Source organism: Melopsittacus undulatus, chromosome 3, assembly GCF_012275295.1.
Source record: "Melopsittacus undulatus isolate bMelUnd1 chromosome 3, bMelUnd1.mat.Z, whole genome shotgun sequence".
NCBI classification, from domain to species: Eukaryota; Metazoa; Chordata; class Aves; order Psittaciformes; family Psittaculidae; genus Melopsittacus; species Melopsittacus undulatus.
Window position 1 is genome coordinate 72,527,109 of NC_047529.1, and position 12,916 is coordinate 72,540,024.

General features: G+C 41.2%; 1 protein-coding gene across 1 annotated transcript in view; it reads left to right on the plus strand.

Annotated features, from left to right (window-relative positions):
• PDE7B (phosphodiesterase 7B) overlaps nucleotides 1-12,121 on the plus strand; it is a 77,948-nt gene extending 65,827 nt beyond the window's left edge. Inside the window, exons 8-12 of the mRNA XM_013130464.3 lie at nucleotides 3,165-3,256; nucleotides 4,315-4,459; nucleotides 6,357-6,453; nucleotides 9,460-9,540; nucleotides 10,069-12,121. Of these exons, the coding sequence (XP_012985918.1) occupies nucleotides 3,165-3,256; nucleotides 4,315-4,459; nucleotides 6,357-6,453; nucleotides 9,460-9,540; nucleotides 10,069-10,286 (633 nt within the window). The 3' untranslated portion in view covers nucleotides 10,287-12,121. The remainder of the gene's footprint in view (nucleotides 1-3,164; nucleotides 3,257-4,314; nucleotides 4,460-6,356; nucleotides 6,454-9,459; nucleotides 9,541-10,068) is intronic.
• The last annotated feature ends 795 nt before the right edge of the window (nucleotides 12,122-12,916 follow it).

Here is a 12,916-nt window from a genome sequence, read left to right on the forward strand (position 1 = left end):
TCTGCTTTCTCCTGGCTTCTTGTCTCCCTCCTCCCTGGCAGAGCATGAGACTGAGAAGTCCTTGACCAGACTAAGCATTACTTAAATTTCTAATTAAAGTATCATTTTCAGGGATTTAACATTGTGTAGCTAATCCAATTGCTCAGTGACTAAGAACAGATGACCAGATTGAAAGAAATTTAGATTCCCTTCCACTCTGAAATGAAATGGAAGTCTTCTCTGTGCCTAGAAAATAGAAAGTCTTCTCTTCAAGTTATTAGTCTTTTCCAAATGTGGCAAGTGTGGTGGTTTGAGTGGGTCAGGGAAAAGCACTGATTGGAGATTATGTGATGGTCTAAGTGGAAAAAAAAAAAAAAAACAACAAAAAAACACCCAACATTTTTTCATCACAGTCCTGAAGCCTTGTGTTATAGCAATCCAGTAGTTTTAAGCAGTAGATGTGACAGAAGCTTCCTAGTATGCAGCCTTTAAAACAAACCTGAGCTACTAAGTTTTAAAAACCAGAAAATTACAGGGAAGCAGAGCTGAGAACCCCAATCTGCAGGCTGACCCATAGACTTTTCCCTGCTTGGGTTATCTCCCCACCAGCCTAGGCAATCAGTTAGCTCAGGGCAATTAGTCTTAATAAGGCAGTAGAGTGTTCCTAGAGCCAACTCTACTAATTACTGTCAGCAGCTCCAAGGATTCTGGCTGCTTGCATTTAAGAGGGAGTCATATGACTTCATGGTCAGTTGCTGCTTGTTAATTTGACCTTTCCTTTTCTCTCCTCCACTAGACAGTGCAGCAGCTTCAGTTTAAGTTCTCCCTATAGCAGCAGGCTAAGAGCAAAAACTTAGAGAATTTGAAATTCTCTGAGATGGATACCTGAGTTTGCTTTTTCTTTTGAGTAATTATTAGTTGGATGCAAGAAAATTCTTGGATGTCTACACACTCAGCCCTGTTCAGGCTGGCCTTCAGCATGGCCAAAGAGCAACTGCATCCATGAAAGGCAATTCCCTAGTGGAGGTAGCTGCTGCTGAATAATTCCCTCCCAGCAAGGAACACTGCCATGCTGGACAGGACGTGGGGGCACAGGATGCTCTGAGGGGGATCTCCCCAGTCAAGGTGTTTCAAGGGTGCAGTCAGACTGGGGAATTACCCTCTATGGATGCATACAGGCACTGTTTTAAACAAACATAAGGCTTCCCAAAAAATAGAGCTGACAGGCAGAATATGTCTAATTTACATTAGGGTAGGAAGATGGTAGGTAGCCTGTAAATTAGGTAGCCCTAATTTACATTAGGGTAGGAAGTTAGTAGGTACATAGAGCTTAGGGTGACTGTTAAGAGCAGGGTTCAGCTCTACTGGGGAGGTGAAAGAAGCAAAAAGTCTGTTGTTATGTCCTATTACATTCTCTTATTTTTCTTGGTCCGAGTATAGGGTTGCAAAAGTCCATCCTGATGTACTTAGGCAAAAAGAGAAGAGGGATATTTAAGTTGGCTGATGAACAAAATTCCTGTCAAAAGTAATTTAGATATTGCACAGCTGATCCTGAGTTCTGAGTCTGTCAGCCCTTCCAAGGAAAAGGACTTAATCTTTGCATGTTTGGAAAGTTTTGAGGTTGGTTTTGTTTTTTACCCCAGTATCCATGACTTCTGTTAGGGAAACAAACAAAACCAAACAAACAAAACCCAAACCCACACACACAAAGGCAACATATCAGTGATTGTATGAAATCAATAGCAACAGAATGTACTGCAGAAAATATCATAATAAGAAATCAGTCCAATTCATGCTCTTGCCTTGGTCTCTCCTTTGCACTAATTTTGAGCATGAAATTTCAAGAAAAATATTGACAAGATGATCAAAACCCAGATTGGATCTTGGTTGCTGGCAGTGTTTAATGTTCCAACAGTCACCAGATCTGACCGACTTACAAAGGAGGATGAGAAAGCCTTAAGGAGAAAATACTGTTCAGCCCTTCTCAGAGAAGTGGAAGCTGTGCATCACATCCAACAGGAAAGGCAGTACTACCACAGCTACACTGCAGCGCTGTGGGGCTCTGCAGAAGGGAGCCAGACATTAACAGTGGCCAGAGAGAGGGATTCTGACTCTAGTTTCCCAGCTGGCAGTGACAGGGTGGAGTCCTTCCTATGCTACCTGCCCAAAAGGTTTGATTGTGTTTGGGGTTTTCAATCCAGGGCTTATCTGGTGCAAAAGCCATGAACTACCCAAAACAGGGATCAGATGCCACAACTCCCCTGAGAGTATCCCTGGTGTTAGGTGACAGTTGTCTCATTCACGCTGGGCACGTGGTGGATATATGAGGACTCTGCCATTCACTGGAGGGGTGTTCCATGGGGCCACTTCTCTGTAGTAAGCAGATGCTTTTGTGAATTACAATTGTGTTAGAGGGTTTGGAATAAGTGATGTTTCTGAGGCGTTCAGTGGTAAAAAGTATTCTGTGAATTAAATGCGTGATGATTGGCAAATGCATTGTGTGTTAGGATAGTAATATAAAGTCATCAGACACAAGATACCCAATTTCTTGTAATTTACAGACAACCTAGAAAGCTGGGTTTCTGTTCCTTAGGAATTTTTTCCGACCTAACTTTGGTTCCACTTAGTTGGAAGCAAACAAACAAAAAGGACTCAAAATTTATTGCAGACTAAGCTGCTGAAGCCTGCAGATGCTCCGTGATACTGATACCCTTCTTGCTTTCACAGAGCAGCTGCAGACAGCTTCCAGTTCCCTTATTCCAAGGGAAACTTGGCAGTTTCTTTTTCTTTTTTTTTGTCCACTCTGCATTCAAACTCTAGAAGCTGAGAAGTCAATCTGGGATCAGTAGGACGTAAAAATACGATTTTGTACTTCAGTTTGTTAATAAATCTGTTAGAATGCAAGCTACCTCGACTCAGATGAGATTAGCTCTTCTCTTCACCACAGGACTCAAAAACTGGACTCTAGGGCTGACCTTAGCTAGGAAACGTGGAAAAGCACAAGGTTCTTAACTGTGGAAATCCAGACCAGTTCCTCAAGTCCAAACATGCGCTAAAAAGCACACATTTAAGGCTCATGTTCAGCACTTCCAACCTACTCTAGGCATTGTGTGATACAGCAAATCTGTGTCTGTACCATGGATACATGCCTAATCCTTTAATTTATTCCCTTTACTCCTCCATAGAACGTTTCAGTGCTAGAAAATCATCACTGGCGGTCAACGATAGGCATGCTTCGAGAGTCACGGCTCCTCGCCCATCTGCCCAAGGAGGTGACGTAAGTGTCCACTGGAAGAATTGCATCACTGAAACTAGCCTGTGGCTTCCTTTACTCTTCTTAGAAGGACAGTGGCAGAGGCCCAGGCTTCAGAGTAGGCTGAACTTACTGCCCTCTCTTCGTGCCAGTAAGAAATCCTGAGACAAGGTTATACAGCAGCACTATTTTCTAAGACCTTGCCACTTCTGCAGCACAGGAATTGCCACTGTCAGGGAGAGGAACACTGGGAGTCACAGCAGGAACGGACCTTTTCAGGCCCATTGTTGGTATATTTCATTTTACATAGCAGCAGCCAATTATGGAAAGATTTAGGTATTAAAAAACATGAAATAGAAAAATAAAGCAGTTGGTCAAGTAGCATCAGGACTGCTCAGGACTTGCACACCTGACTGAGGAGATGTGGTTCAGTCTTCACCATCTTTTCAAGTGAAGCAAAAAAAAAAAAGCAATGTGCACCTTGGCCAGGTTGATGCTAACTTTTTACGTGCTGGTTTTGTGCAGTGTTAGGAGTAGAGACTGAGCCAGTGAACAACCTGCAATACTAAATTTTAATCACAGGTGCCCTTACTGAGAATATAAACAAGCAGTAAGCTCCATATCCCTCCAGAAATCCTTTGCACCACACCAATAAGATCAGTCATACTTTAAAGAACTTCAGTCTAGTCCTTCACAACTTCAAAGCTGCAGTATTCACCACCTAGTGCTGAGCATTTAAGATGTGACCATTTTTCTAGACGCATTATGCTGTTGTTTTGCGTTTGTTGGTTTTGGTTTCTTTTTGTGGTTTGGGTTTGTTTGGCCTTTTTTCACTTTCCTAGCACTTCTCAGAAGCTTTCAGAACCAGCTATGCCAACAGGCATTTTTCTTCTCTGTTACCTATTCCTTCTGAACACATTCAGGCAGTTGGATCAGTCATGCTCTGCAATCCCCAGCAGAGACTGACCAAAGAGATCAGATTGGATCCATAGAGAAAGAGCTTTATGGTAGCTCTGATTAATAGCAGATTGTTTTGAGCTAGTGGTTTGGTGATTGAAGGGGATTATTTTCCTTAATTGTAGACAGGACATCGAGCAGCAGTTGGGCTCCCTGATCTTGGCAACAGACATCAACAGGCAGAATGAGTTTCTGATCCGTCTGAAATCTCACCTCGACAATCAGGATCTGAGGCTGGAGGATGCTCAAGACAGACATTTTATGCTTCAGGTAATGTCAAAAAAATATTTTTCCATTCTCATTTTTCATTAATTTCTCAAGTCACAGTAGCTTCTAGTATGTGTTAGAATAGCGATACGATAGTGTGTCTGCCACCCAGCATGTCAGGCATACATGAGGCACCTCCAGTACTTCCTTAGATAATTTCCTTCAGTTAAAAAGCTGTGCATGCACAGATAGAGGAGAGTGTCAATTGCTGGGAAACAAAGACAAGCTATTACTTATTTCCAGACCACTGTTTCTCTTGCCAGATAATGCTTCAATCACATTCTTTCTTCTGCGGACACTACCTCACTGGTGTTATTTGCTGGCACTGTGCAGGAGAGCCCCCTTGTCTGTGTTCTTTCCAAGCCACCCTGACATCACATGCCCAGCCCTGTTCCTGGGATTGGTGCTTGGAAGCTGCCTCTGCAGAGACAGCTGTTGCCATGGCAGCAGGTGCTTCTCCAGTGGATCTACCAGCTAATGAAGAAATCATGCTTTATTCAGAAATCAAATAGATTCAGGCTGGTTCTTCCAGTTAAGCTGTGGTCTTTAACAGGCTCTTCAGAATAAATCGCTACCTATTAAAGCATTATCTTGACTAAAATAGCTGCATATACCTGCTTCTCTAGAGAAAAAAACATTAATTTCACTCTTAAATACATAAAGGAGTTTAAGTAATCATCATTTATAAACCAAACATCTACATGTTATAAATTTGTTGAGGTTACATGAAAGGTGCCCATTGCAAGGAAGGAAGTACTGATTTGTTAATTCTTCCACTCCAGCAGCATGGGAAGTGTAGTAATCTACTTGCCTGTCCTCAATCCAGCACAGTCTTCTGTAACATTTCTGAATGGACTATGCAGGGCAGGATAATGGGCATATCATATTTCTGGACAGATCAGGCAAGAAAGCTGTGCAAATGCCAAATACAGAGGGATTACAGATCTCAACTATGGCAGAAAGTTTCTTATGTGTTTTCTTGAAGATAGGAACTGGGGCGCAGACATGTTGATTGATTAGGATAAATTAAAGAATGTTTGAAAGGTCCTTGTGACAGTAAAGGTCCTAGTGACGTAACATTAAGGTTAATCAGTTTACTCCAGAGAAAAAGGTGACCTGGAGACTTCCCTCCTCCAGTTTTCAGGTCTGAATTTATACAGGAGATATTTGTTACGTTTTCCTCTCGGGTGCCAGAATGATTTCTGACTTCTGTCAGGGTAACTGGCTGTGTTCAGTGAAGAAATGAGGCACATGACATCTTGTTCTCAGGCAGTAAGATGGACTATTACATGGTTTACTTTTCTGAGCAGTTACTTGATTTTAAAAACCTCTTGCCCTCCTGTACTCATTCTCCTGCAAAGCACTTGAAAGTACTAGTTAACTAAGTGAAACCAAGCCAGGAGCAGTACAGAGAGCCCTGTGCTTCGTTTTGCAAACAGAAATATACAGACATTAAGATGAGGTGTAATTGAAGTGAGATACAAGGTCACTCACTGAGACCACAGAGAAATGATGCCCAAATACACCAGCTTGGCTCTTCCTTTCCTTGTCATCAGCCGTAGGTACTGAGCCAGGCAGTCAGCAGGAGCCAGCCTGAGGCTTTTGTTGGCTTATTCCTTGCAAGAAATAGCCAAAACACTTTGCAGCCTTGGAGTTTGGCCCTCCTCTTGTTCTCACTACAGTAAAGCAGAGGGCTGAATGAAAGTTTTGTTTGCTGCTTAAATAAATGCTTTTTCCTCACAAGGCGTATTTGGGTGAGGCTGCGTCTCTAAAAGGTGATCTTAACCCTTCCCAACATCACTGCTGAGGCTTGGGAGTTTAATGACTGCAGACAGACTGCTGAAGCACTGCTGGAAAGTAACATCTTTCATCACTGCTTATCTGTCTTCTTCACTTTCAGATTGCGCTCAAGTGCGCTGACATTTGCAACCCTTGCCGGCTCTGGGATCTGAGCAAACAGTGGAGCGAACGGGTCTGCGAAGAGTTTTACCGGCAAGGTCAGCCCCTTCATATGTGGCAGTCCTCTTTCTCCTCGGCCTGCCAGGCTTTTTGTCTGGCAATGCAAAGGTAGCATTCAGCTTACCCAGTTTGCATTCAGATGTCCCTCAAGAACAAGCTGTTGAAGAGAAACTCTGCCTCATTTTAGAAGTGAGAAGAGGTAGAAGAGCAGCAAGTATTTCTGTGCCCTCATTGCTCTTGTAGCAGTGTCAGACGAGAGGGAAGTCTCTGCTGTGCCTCCGTGCTTGAATTCAGCTAGAGAGCCCACAGCTGGATCCTTTTCTGACCATTAGTGTTTCTGAGCTAAAACACACCAGGGCTACACTGCACGAAAATCCTGCTGCTGTCCATCATGTTTTATCTTGCTTTTCATGCTCCCGCCACAGCTCTGATGAGAGCCTTACGCTTGCTGTTTCCCAAATATGACATGTTCTTCTGCCTACACATGCAGAGAAAGGGTTCAAATGCGTTTCCCAGCGCGCTGTTGAAAAGGCCAAAGCAGACAAGCCAAAGCTCGGCTAGGACCTATTGCAAATATTTTCAAACCCCTTCAGAGAGCGCAGTCAGGCAGGGATTTTTTTTGAAACACAGTAATTACACCATTTGGCACTATGTGCATCGGCAAGGTCATGCTGTGCTGTGACACATGGTGCAGCAGAGTTTAATCACTGCTAAATTCTTTGTTTGGAGCATCCTGAGAGCCAAAGGCAAGTGGCACAAACACTGGAAGAGCACACAATGAAGTTCTCAGTTCATTTAAAATTCTGCATTATGCAATTAAGCCACATGAGAGCTGGTACCTCGTACAGTTAGTCCATAACAAGGACAAATCAGTAAGTTAATGTTCAGCCAGTGTCAGTTTAGGCTGGTGAAATGTCTTTGCCTCTGATGCTTTTGAGGCGACATAAGCAATTTGGCAGATGCAGGTTTATTTAGTCAGATGTATAATCAATATCCAGCTCATGAGGCAAGGCCCCAGTTGTGCGATACCTCACCTTGAGTATATTGAGGGACCATGCTGAGAAAGGCAGCACTCCTAACTCTTACAAAGAGTAACTCTCACATAACTCTTACAAACAGATTTTTTCTCCAGGACTCAAGATCTATTGGTATAGTACTTAAAATATAATATACCTCCTAAAGGGGACACTAGAGCATATGAGACCAGTTAGAGGCATAACAGGGAGAAAAAGTATTCATGTGGGAGAATACACAGAAATTGTGGTCTGACTATCACTGGTGGCTGGATAATCCTGGTAAGTGATACAAAACCAGTATTAACTAGCATGTATTTAGATACCACTTTAAAATGTTATTGTAGGCCTCTCTACCCCCTTACAAACAATGGTGGGCTTTTTGTCATCACAGAATCCCAAGGGTTGGAAGGGACCTCGAAAGATCACCTAGTCCAACCCCCCTGCAAGAGCAGGGTAACCTAGAGTACATCACACAGGAACTTGTCCAGGTGGGCCTTGAATATCTCCAATGTAGGAGACTCCACAACCCCCCTGGGCAACCTGTTCCAGTGCTCTGTCACTCTTACAGTAAAGAAGTTCTTCCTGATGTTCACATGGAAGATTTTAAAACCCTAGCACTTATGTTTTAATTATAGATGGGGCAGGTAATACCGCAATTAGTGCCTTGTTAAATCTTCCTTCTGGAAGGCATACAACGTTTTAACATCTTTTGTATGAAACATTTCTAATGCCATTTTAATAGAGACTCAGATCATGATCTTCCAGTCATCTAGTGCATCTACACTACCTCTATTAGCAAATAAAATACACAACTGAGGTACCTTCCAGGGAGCACCTCATGCCTACAGCAGCTCCTAACACAAACTTTTCCTAGAAAAATACTTTAGCTTGTTCTCAGATGTTTTAACGGTCAATTAGAAACATGAGGTAAGTAATGCAACTCAGTCTGTTTATATAAAATTGGAACTGTCAAGAAACAATTCAAGATTGATTCAAGAAGATGGCTAATATCTAAGCAACATTAATGATCGGTTTCTCTGGTGAGGATTTAAAATTGCTTGGAAGGCTTTCCCCAGCATGAAAGTTCTCAGCAACTAATTCATGCAGTTACTTTTATAGCAACTTGAAAATTGACCATTATTTAAGTTCTTACCATGCAAAGGAAAATCCTTACTCCTGTCAATTAAATGACCTGTTAAAGACAAGAATATATTGATACACTTTGAGCCAGACGGGTCAACCATTTTCAACTCAGAATACCTATAGAGGGGGTATCAGTGGGGTTATGTGTCCACTGGAGTTTAGACACTTTTTTTCAATCAAATATTTTTAGAGGAGAAAAGGAAGACAGTTGAACTGCACATTTGGAAACATGACAAACTGTTATTTTGTCTGTTTTGCTGAATTGTTGCTTTTGATTGTTCAGGAAGCCAAAAGTGTTTCCCTGGTATTTTCTAAATATCTAATTGAAAATATTCCCCGCACATTTAAGAAGAAATTGCATGCTGCAGAGAGTGGAAAGGCAAGGCTTAAAAGTGCACATGGTATTCTATACAGGGCTATGGAACCTGAGTAAGCACACTAGCATTTAAGTCAAAACTATACAATAACATAGGCATAGCCCTGATACCCAGGTACACCACAGTAGTAAATCAAACTTCTAATTTCATCTTTCTTCCACATATATAACTTGAATTCCATAGTTCTTGACACATAAACACAAGTTGCCTAACCCCATGGTCTGGCCCTTATTTGTTAGTGCACACACAGCTGTGGACTGCCAGCAGTGGACTTAATGTTAATTCAAAAGTCATCTTTCCTTAGAAAAATTTTTCTTTGTATGGATACTCAGTTTCTCTGAGACCTAAAAAGTAAAAAAAAAGTATGTAGACATTTACTGTGGTTGTCATTGGTGTAAGATTCCAGCTGATTAAATCCACACAGTTGCAGTCACTGTAAATATCTGGTATAGGTATGGAGAAGAGATGAAAGTGGCATAAATTTACCTTCCCTGATTTTTTCTTGCAGGTGACCTGGAACAAAAATTTGAACTGGAAATAAGCCCCCTTTGTAATCAACAGAAGGATACAATACCAAGCATACAGATCGGTAAGTATTAGTTCCATGTCTGCCTCATCTCAGTATGGCACAAGCTCAAAGAGAAACTTCCTCCCATGTATTGTTTTAACAATAAGAACTGCAGGTGTCATAAGAGTCACAATTCACATTCTAAACAAGATATTAAAAAATAAACCTTACCCATGCCAAATATGCAATTGAAAGACAAAGGAGTCATTGTATAGGCAAAAAGGGTTAATTCTAATATCTGTGGAGAAAAATTGCAGCCCGTGTGGGATTAAGTACTCGTTGCTTTCTAGTCTTAAATCTCTTAAGAGAAGGATGCTGTCTCTCACAGACTGTATTGGTACACATACACATACAGCCACATTTTGTCATATGGGCTGGTCAAAAGTTGTGCAACTCTAAAGGAACTGATGACTGCTTGTGGCTTTATTGTTACTTCTAGTCAGGGCTTTTGCCACTTACATTGCTGTACCCTCTTGAGACATTCTGTGGGGCAATGCATTCATGGGATGAATTTGTTCCTCACCTGCTGTCCTTTGTGTGTTTCTCCAGGGTTCATGACATACATTGTAGAGCCACTCTTTGAAAGGTGGGCCCAGTTTACAGGCAATACTCCCCTATCTGAAAACATGCTAAACCATCTCAGGAGGAACAAGGCCAAGTGGAGGAGTTTGCTCCACAAGCAACACAGCAGTAGTAGGAGCAATGACCACTCAGGTCAAGTGACTGGCAGCCAAGAACAGACTTTGAATGAAGAAGAGACTCCTTAGTGGCAGCTTTGCACTTTTCTTCATAGCACTGCTATCTCCGTCTTGATGACAGCAGCAAACAAAACCCGAGGGAGCTAGAAGCCTGTTGTCAAGACCATGGAAAGGGAAGAAATGGCAAAGCAGAAGCTGTAAGGGTCATTGTGAACAAGCCCGCGGTTCTGCTGGGTTCACTTCTGGATCTCCTTCACTTTCCTCTCCCCTCTCTTCATTCTGTGCATGCCTGATGCCATTCATCACTTCTGATCATGAACTGCCTGAATGCAGAGTCCCAGTCAGCAGTACTGAAGCCGGGCTGGTTATGGCTGCCATGAAGGAGGGAAGATTCCTGAGAGAACAGGAGAACTAGAGGCACTCTTGGTTATATAGTCATTTACCACGAGTCATACTGTGACATATGTATATAGGCCCAGAGCACTGTACGCTTTCCAAGCTGGCAGCTGGGCTGCACATTAAACCACCAGCATCTTCAGCATCCACAGGACACTGGCTGAGTGAGACAGCACTCACAGAGGGCAGAGAGAGTCTGGTTATTTTAGTAATTAAAACAAAAACCTTTTTAACTTTTGTATTCTGTGCACTAAACAAGATCTATAAACCTTGGACTGAAGTTACTCTCCGTATACACAACTCCAGTGCAACAAGGCTCAATTTGGTAATCATTTTTATGCCACTTTGGATAAAAGACGGGCATCTTCTCATTGCAAGGAACAGTATTCCCTCGCAACCAAAAGGGAAGGTGCTGTACAGTCTAAACCTTTGAAACACAAACAGATCTATCTTTTGAGTACTGTTTCAAGTAACATGTTTATATTCATACGTGTACATTTTCTGTAAATACAAAGCGCTACTGATTCCCATGCCAAAATACTGGAGTACTGTGGGATTGCTACCTGTAAAAACATTGGCACTGTGAACAGAATACTGTTAGTTTTAATACAAGAGAAAGCATTTGTAAATATGGTATAGAGTTTATTAATATACACCATTGTTTGTGGATAAAAGCCTTAACTTTTAGCATACTTCATCTTCTGATAGCTGCCAAAATCATATGATCACAAAATATGATTCTGAACTGCCTTTCCACTACCCAACGTGTATCAAAGGTTATTAAGGAATGAAGTCTAGCAGGATAACTTCTTGAAAACTTCAAATACATTCCATATGGGTCAGTGTTTTAATCCATGGCACCTTGCACATTTGGCCTAGGCAAAAGCTTCACAGAGCCTGTAGTTTTAAGTTAAAAAACAGAACAAAACAAAACAAAAAACGACAATACCACCACATAATTTAACAGTTTGACCTGATGATCATTTATTCAAGAGCTTGATTTTTTATTAAATAGCTTAGTGATCTACAAAGCATGGCAGTCTAATACTCCTGGAGTCCAATTATTTTCTTGAGAGATGTTTCCCTACATTCCCTCCTTAAGGTAGCCAGCATCAAAATGCATTTGGATTTTTCTTTTAATTAAAAAAAATACTTCAACTGACTTTTAGATTAGTCTCAATGAAGGAAAAAAAATGTGTTGTCATCTGAGTATCAAGAAAAACCCTCTTAACAATCATAGCAGCTGAGGAATTTTCTATAGTCTTGTGCTTGTGAAAGATCCATGGCCTTATCTATGCCATGAACAACCTCAGCTGGAATAGTCTTTATAAAACTTTACTTAAGCTTCCATAATTTCAATGAGATTGTATTCTCAGACACTACTGCTTTCCACCAAAGCAATTATCCCCTTCTCCTCTGCCCCCAGAAAAATTAATTACATCCAGGTAAAGAATGGTGTTGTAAAGCCCCAGTACATCAAACCTGCATAGCTGTTTTCCAAAAAAAAATTAGCAGATACGGCCATATAGTTGCATCTGGATGTGAATACCTGGTAGAGGCCAACAAAGAAAGAGCTATTTACGTTGGTGCTTGGGAGAATTAGTATTTACTCATAGGCATGCAAGGTGAAACACAATATAATTTTTCTCAGTTACAGGGAATATTGACTTGATTAGACAAAGTGCTTATAAGGTGACTAATATGTTTAAAGGAAAACAAAAAGCATAAGTAAATTTTAGTAAAGAATGTTTTACTCTACTAATTCGTTGGCCATGTAGATTTAGAGAAAGAGACTGAAATCCAGTGAAGCAGGAAGATGGAAGTCACTGTGAGAACACAAAGCATCCCAAGAACAGTTTTGTTTTCTCTACTGTTCTGTAAGCTATCAGCAGTAGAAAACATTCTTCTTCCTCCCTCTTCTAAATGGAACTCACATATTAGAAGTACCATGCCAAGCAAAAAGACAGAGTTGTAATAGAATAAAATTATTTCTAACTACACGACATACATGTCTTTTTAACCACCTAATGGTGGGGGTGGAAGCATTACCACTTTGAAGCTTTTTATGTGTATTTTGCCTTCTCCTGACAGATTTAGGACAATTATTAGGATGATATCCAAGCAGTGTAAAATGCTGCTTAGAAGCACTTAAGTATATACAAAAAGGATGTAATTTCCCTTGCTTTGTCTTTTTACTAAAAAATGGAAGCCATTCTTTTTCAAACCTTCTGAAGTTTTGTCAAACAAACCCAGTGTCTAGCAGCATAAAAAGCTCTTGATAGATGTTAAGCTGTTTCTGAGAA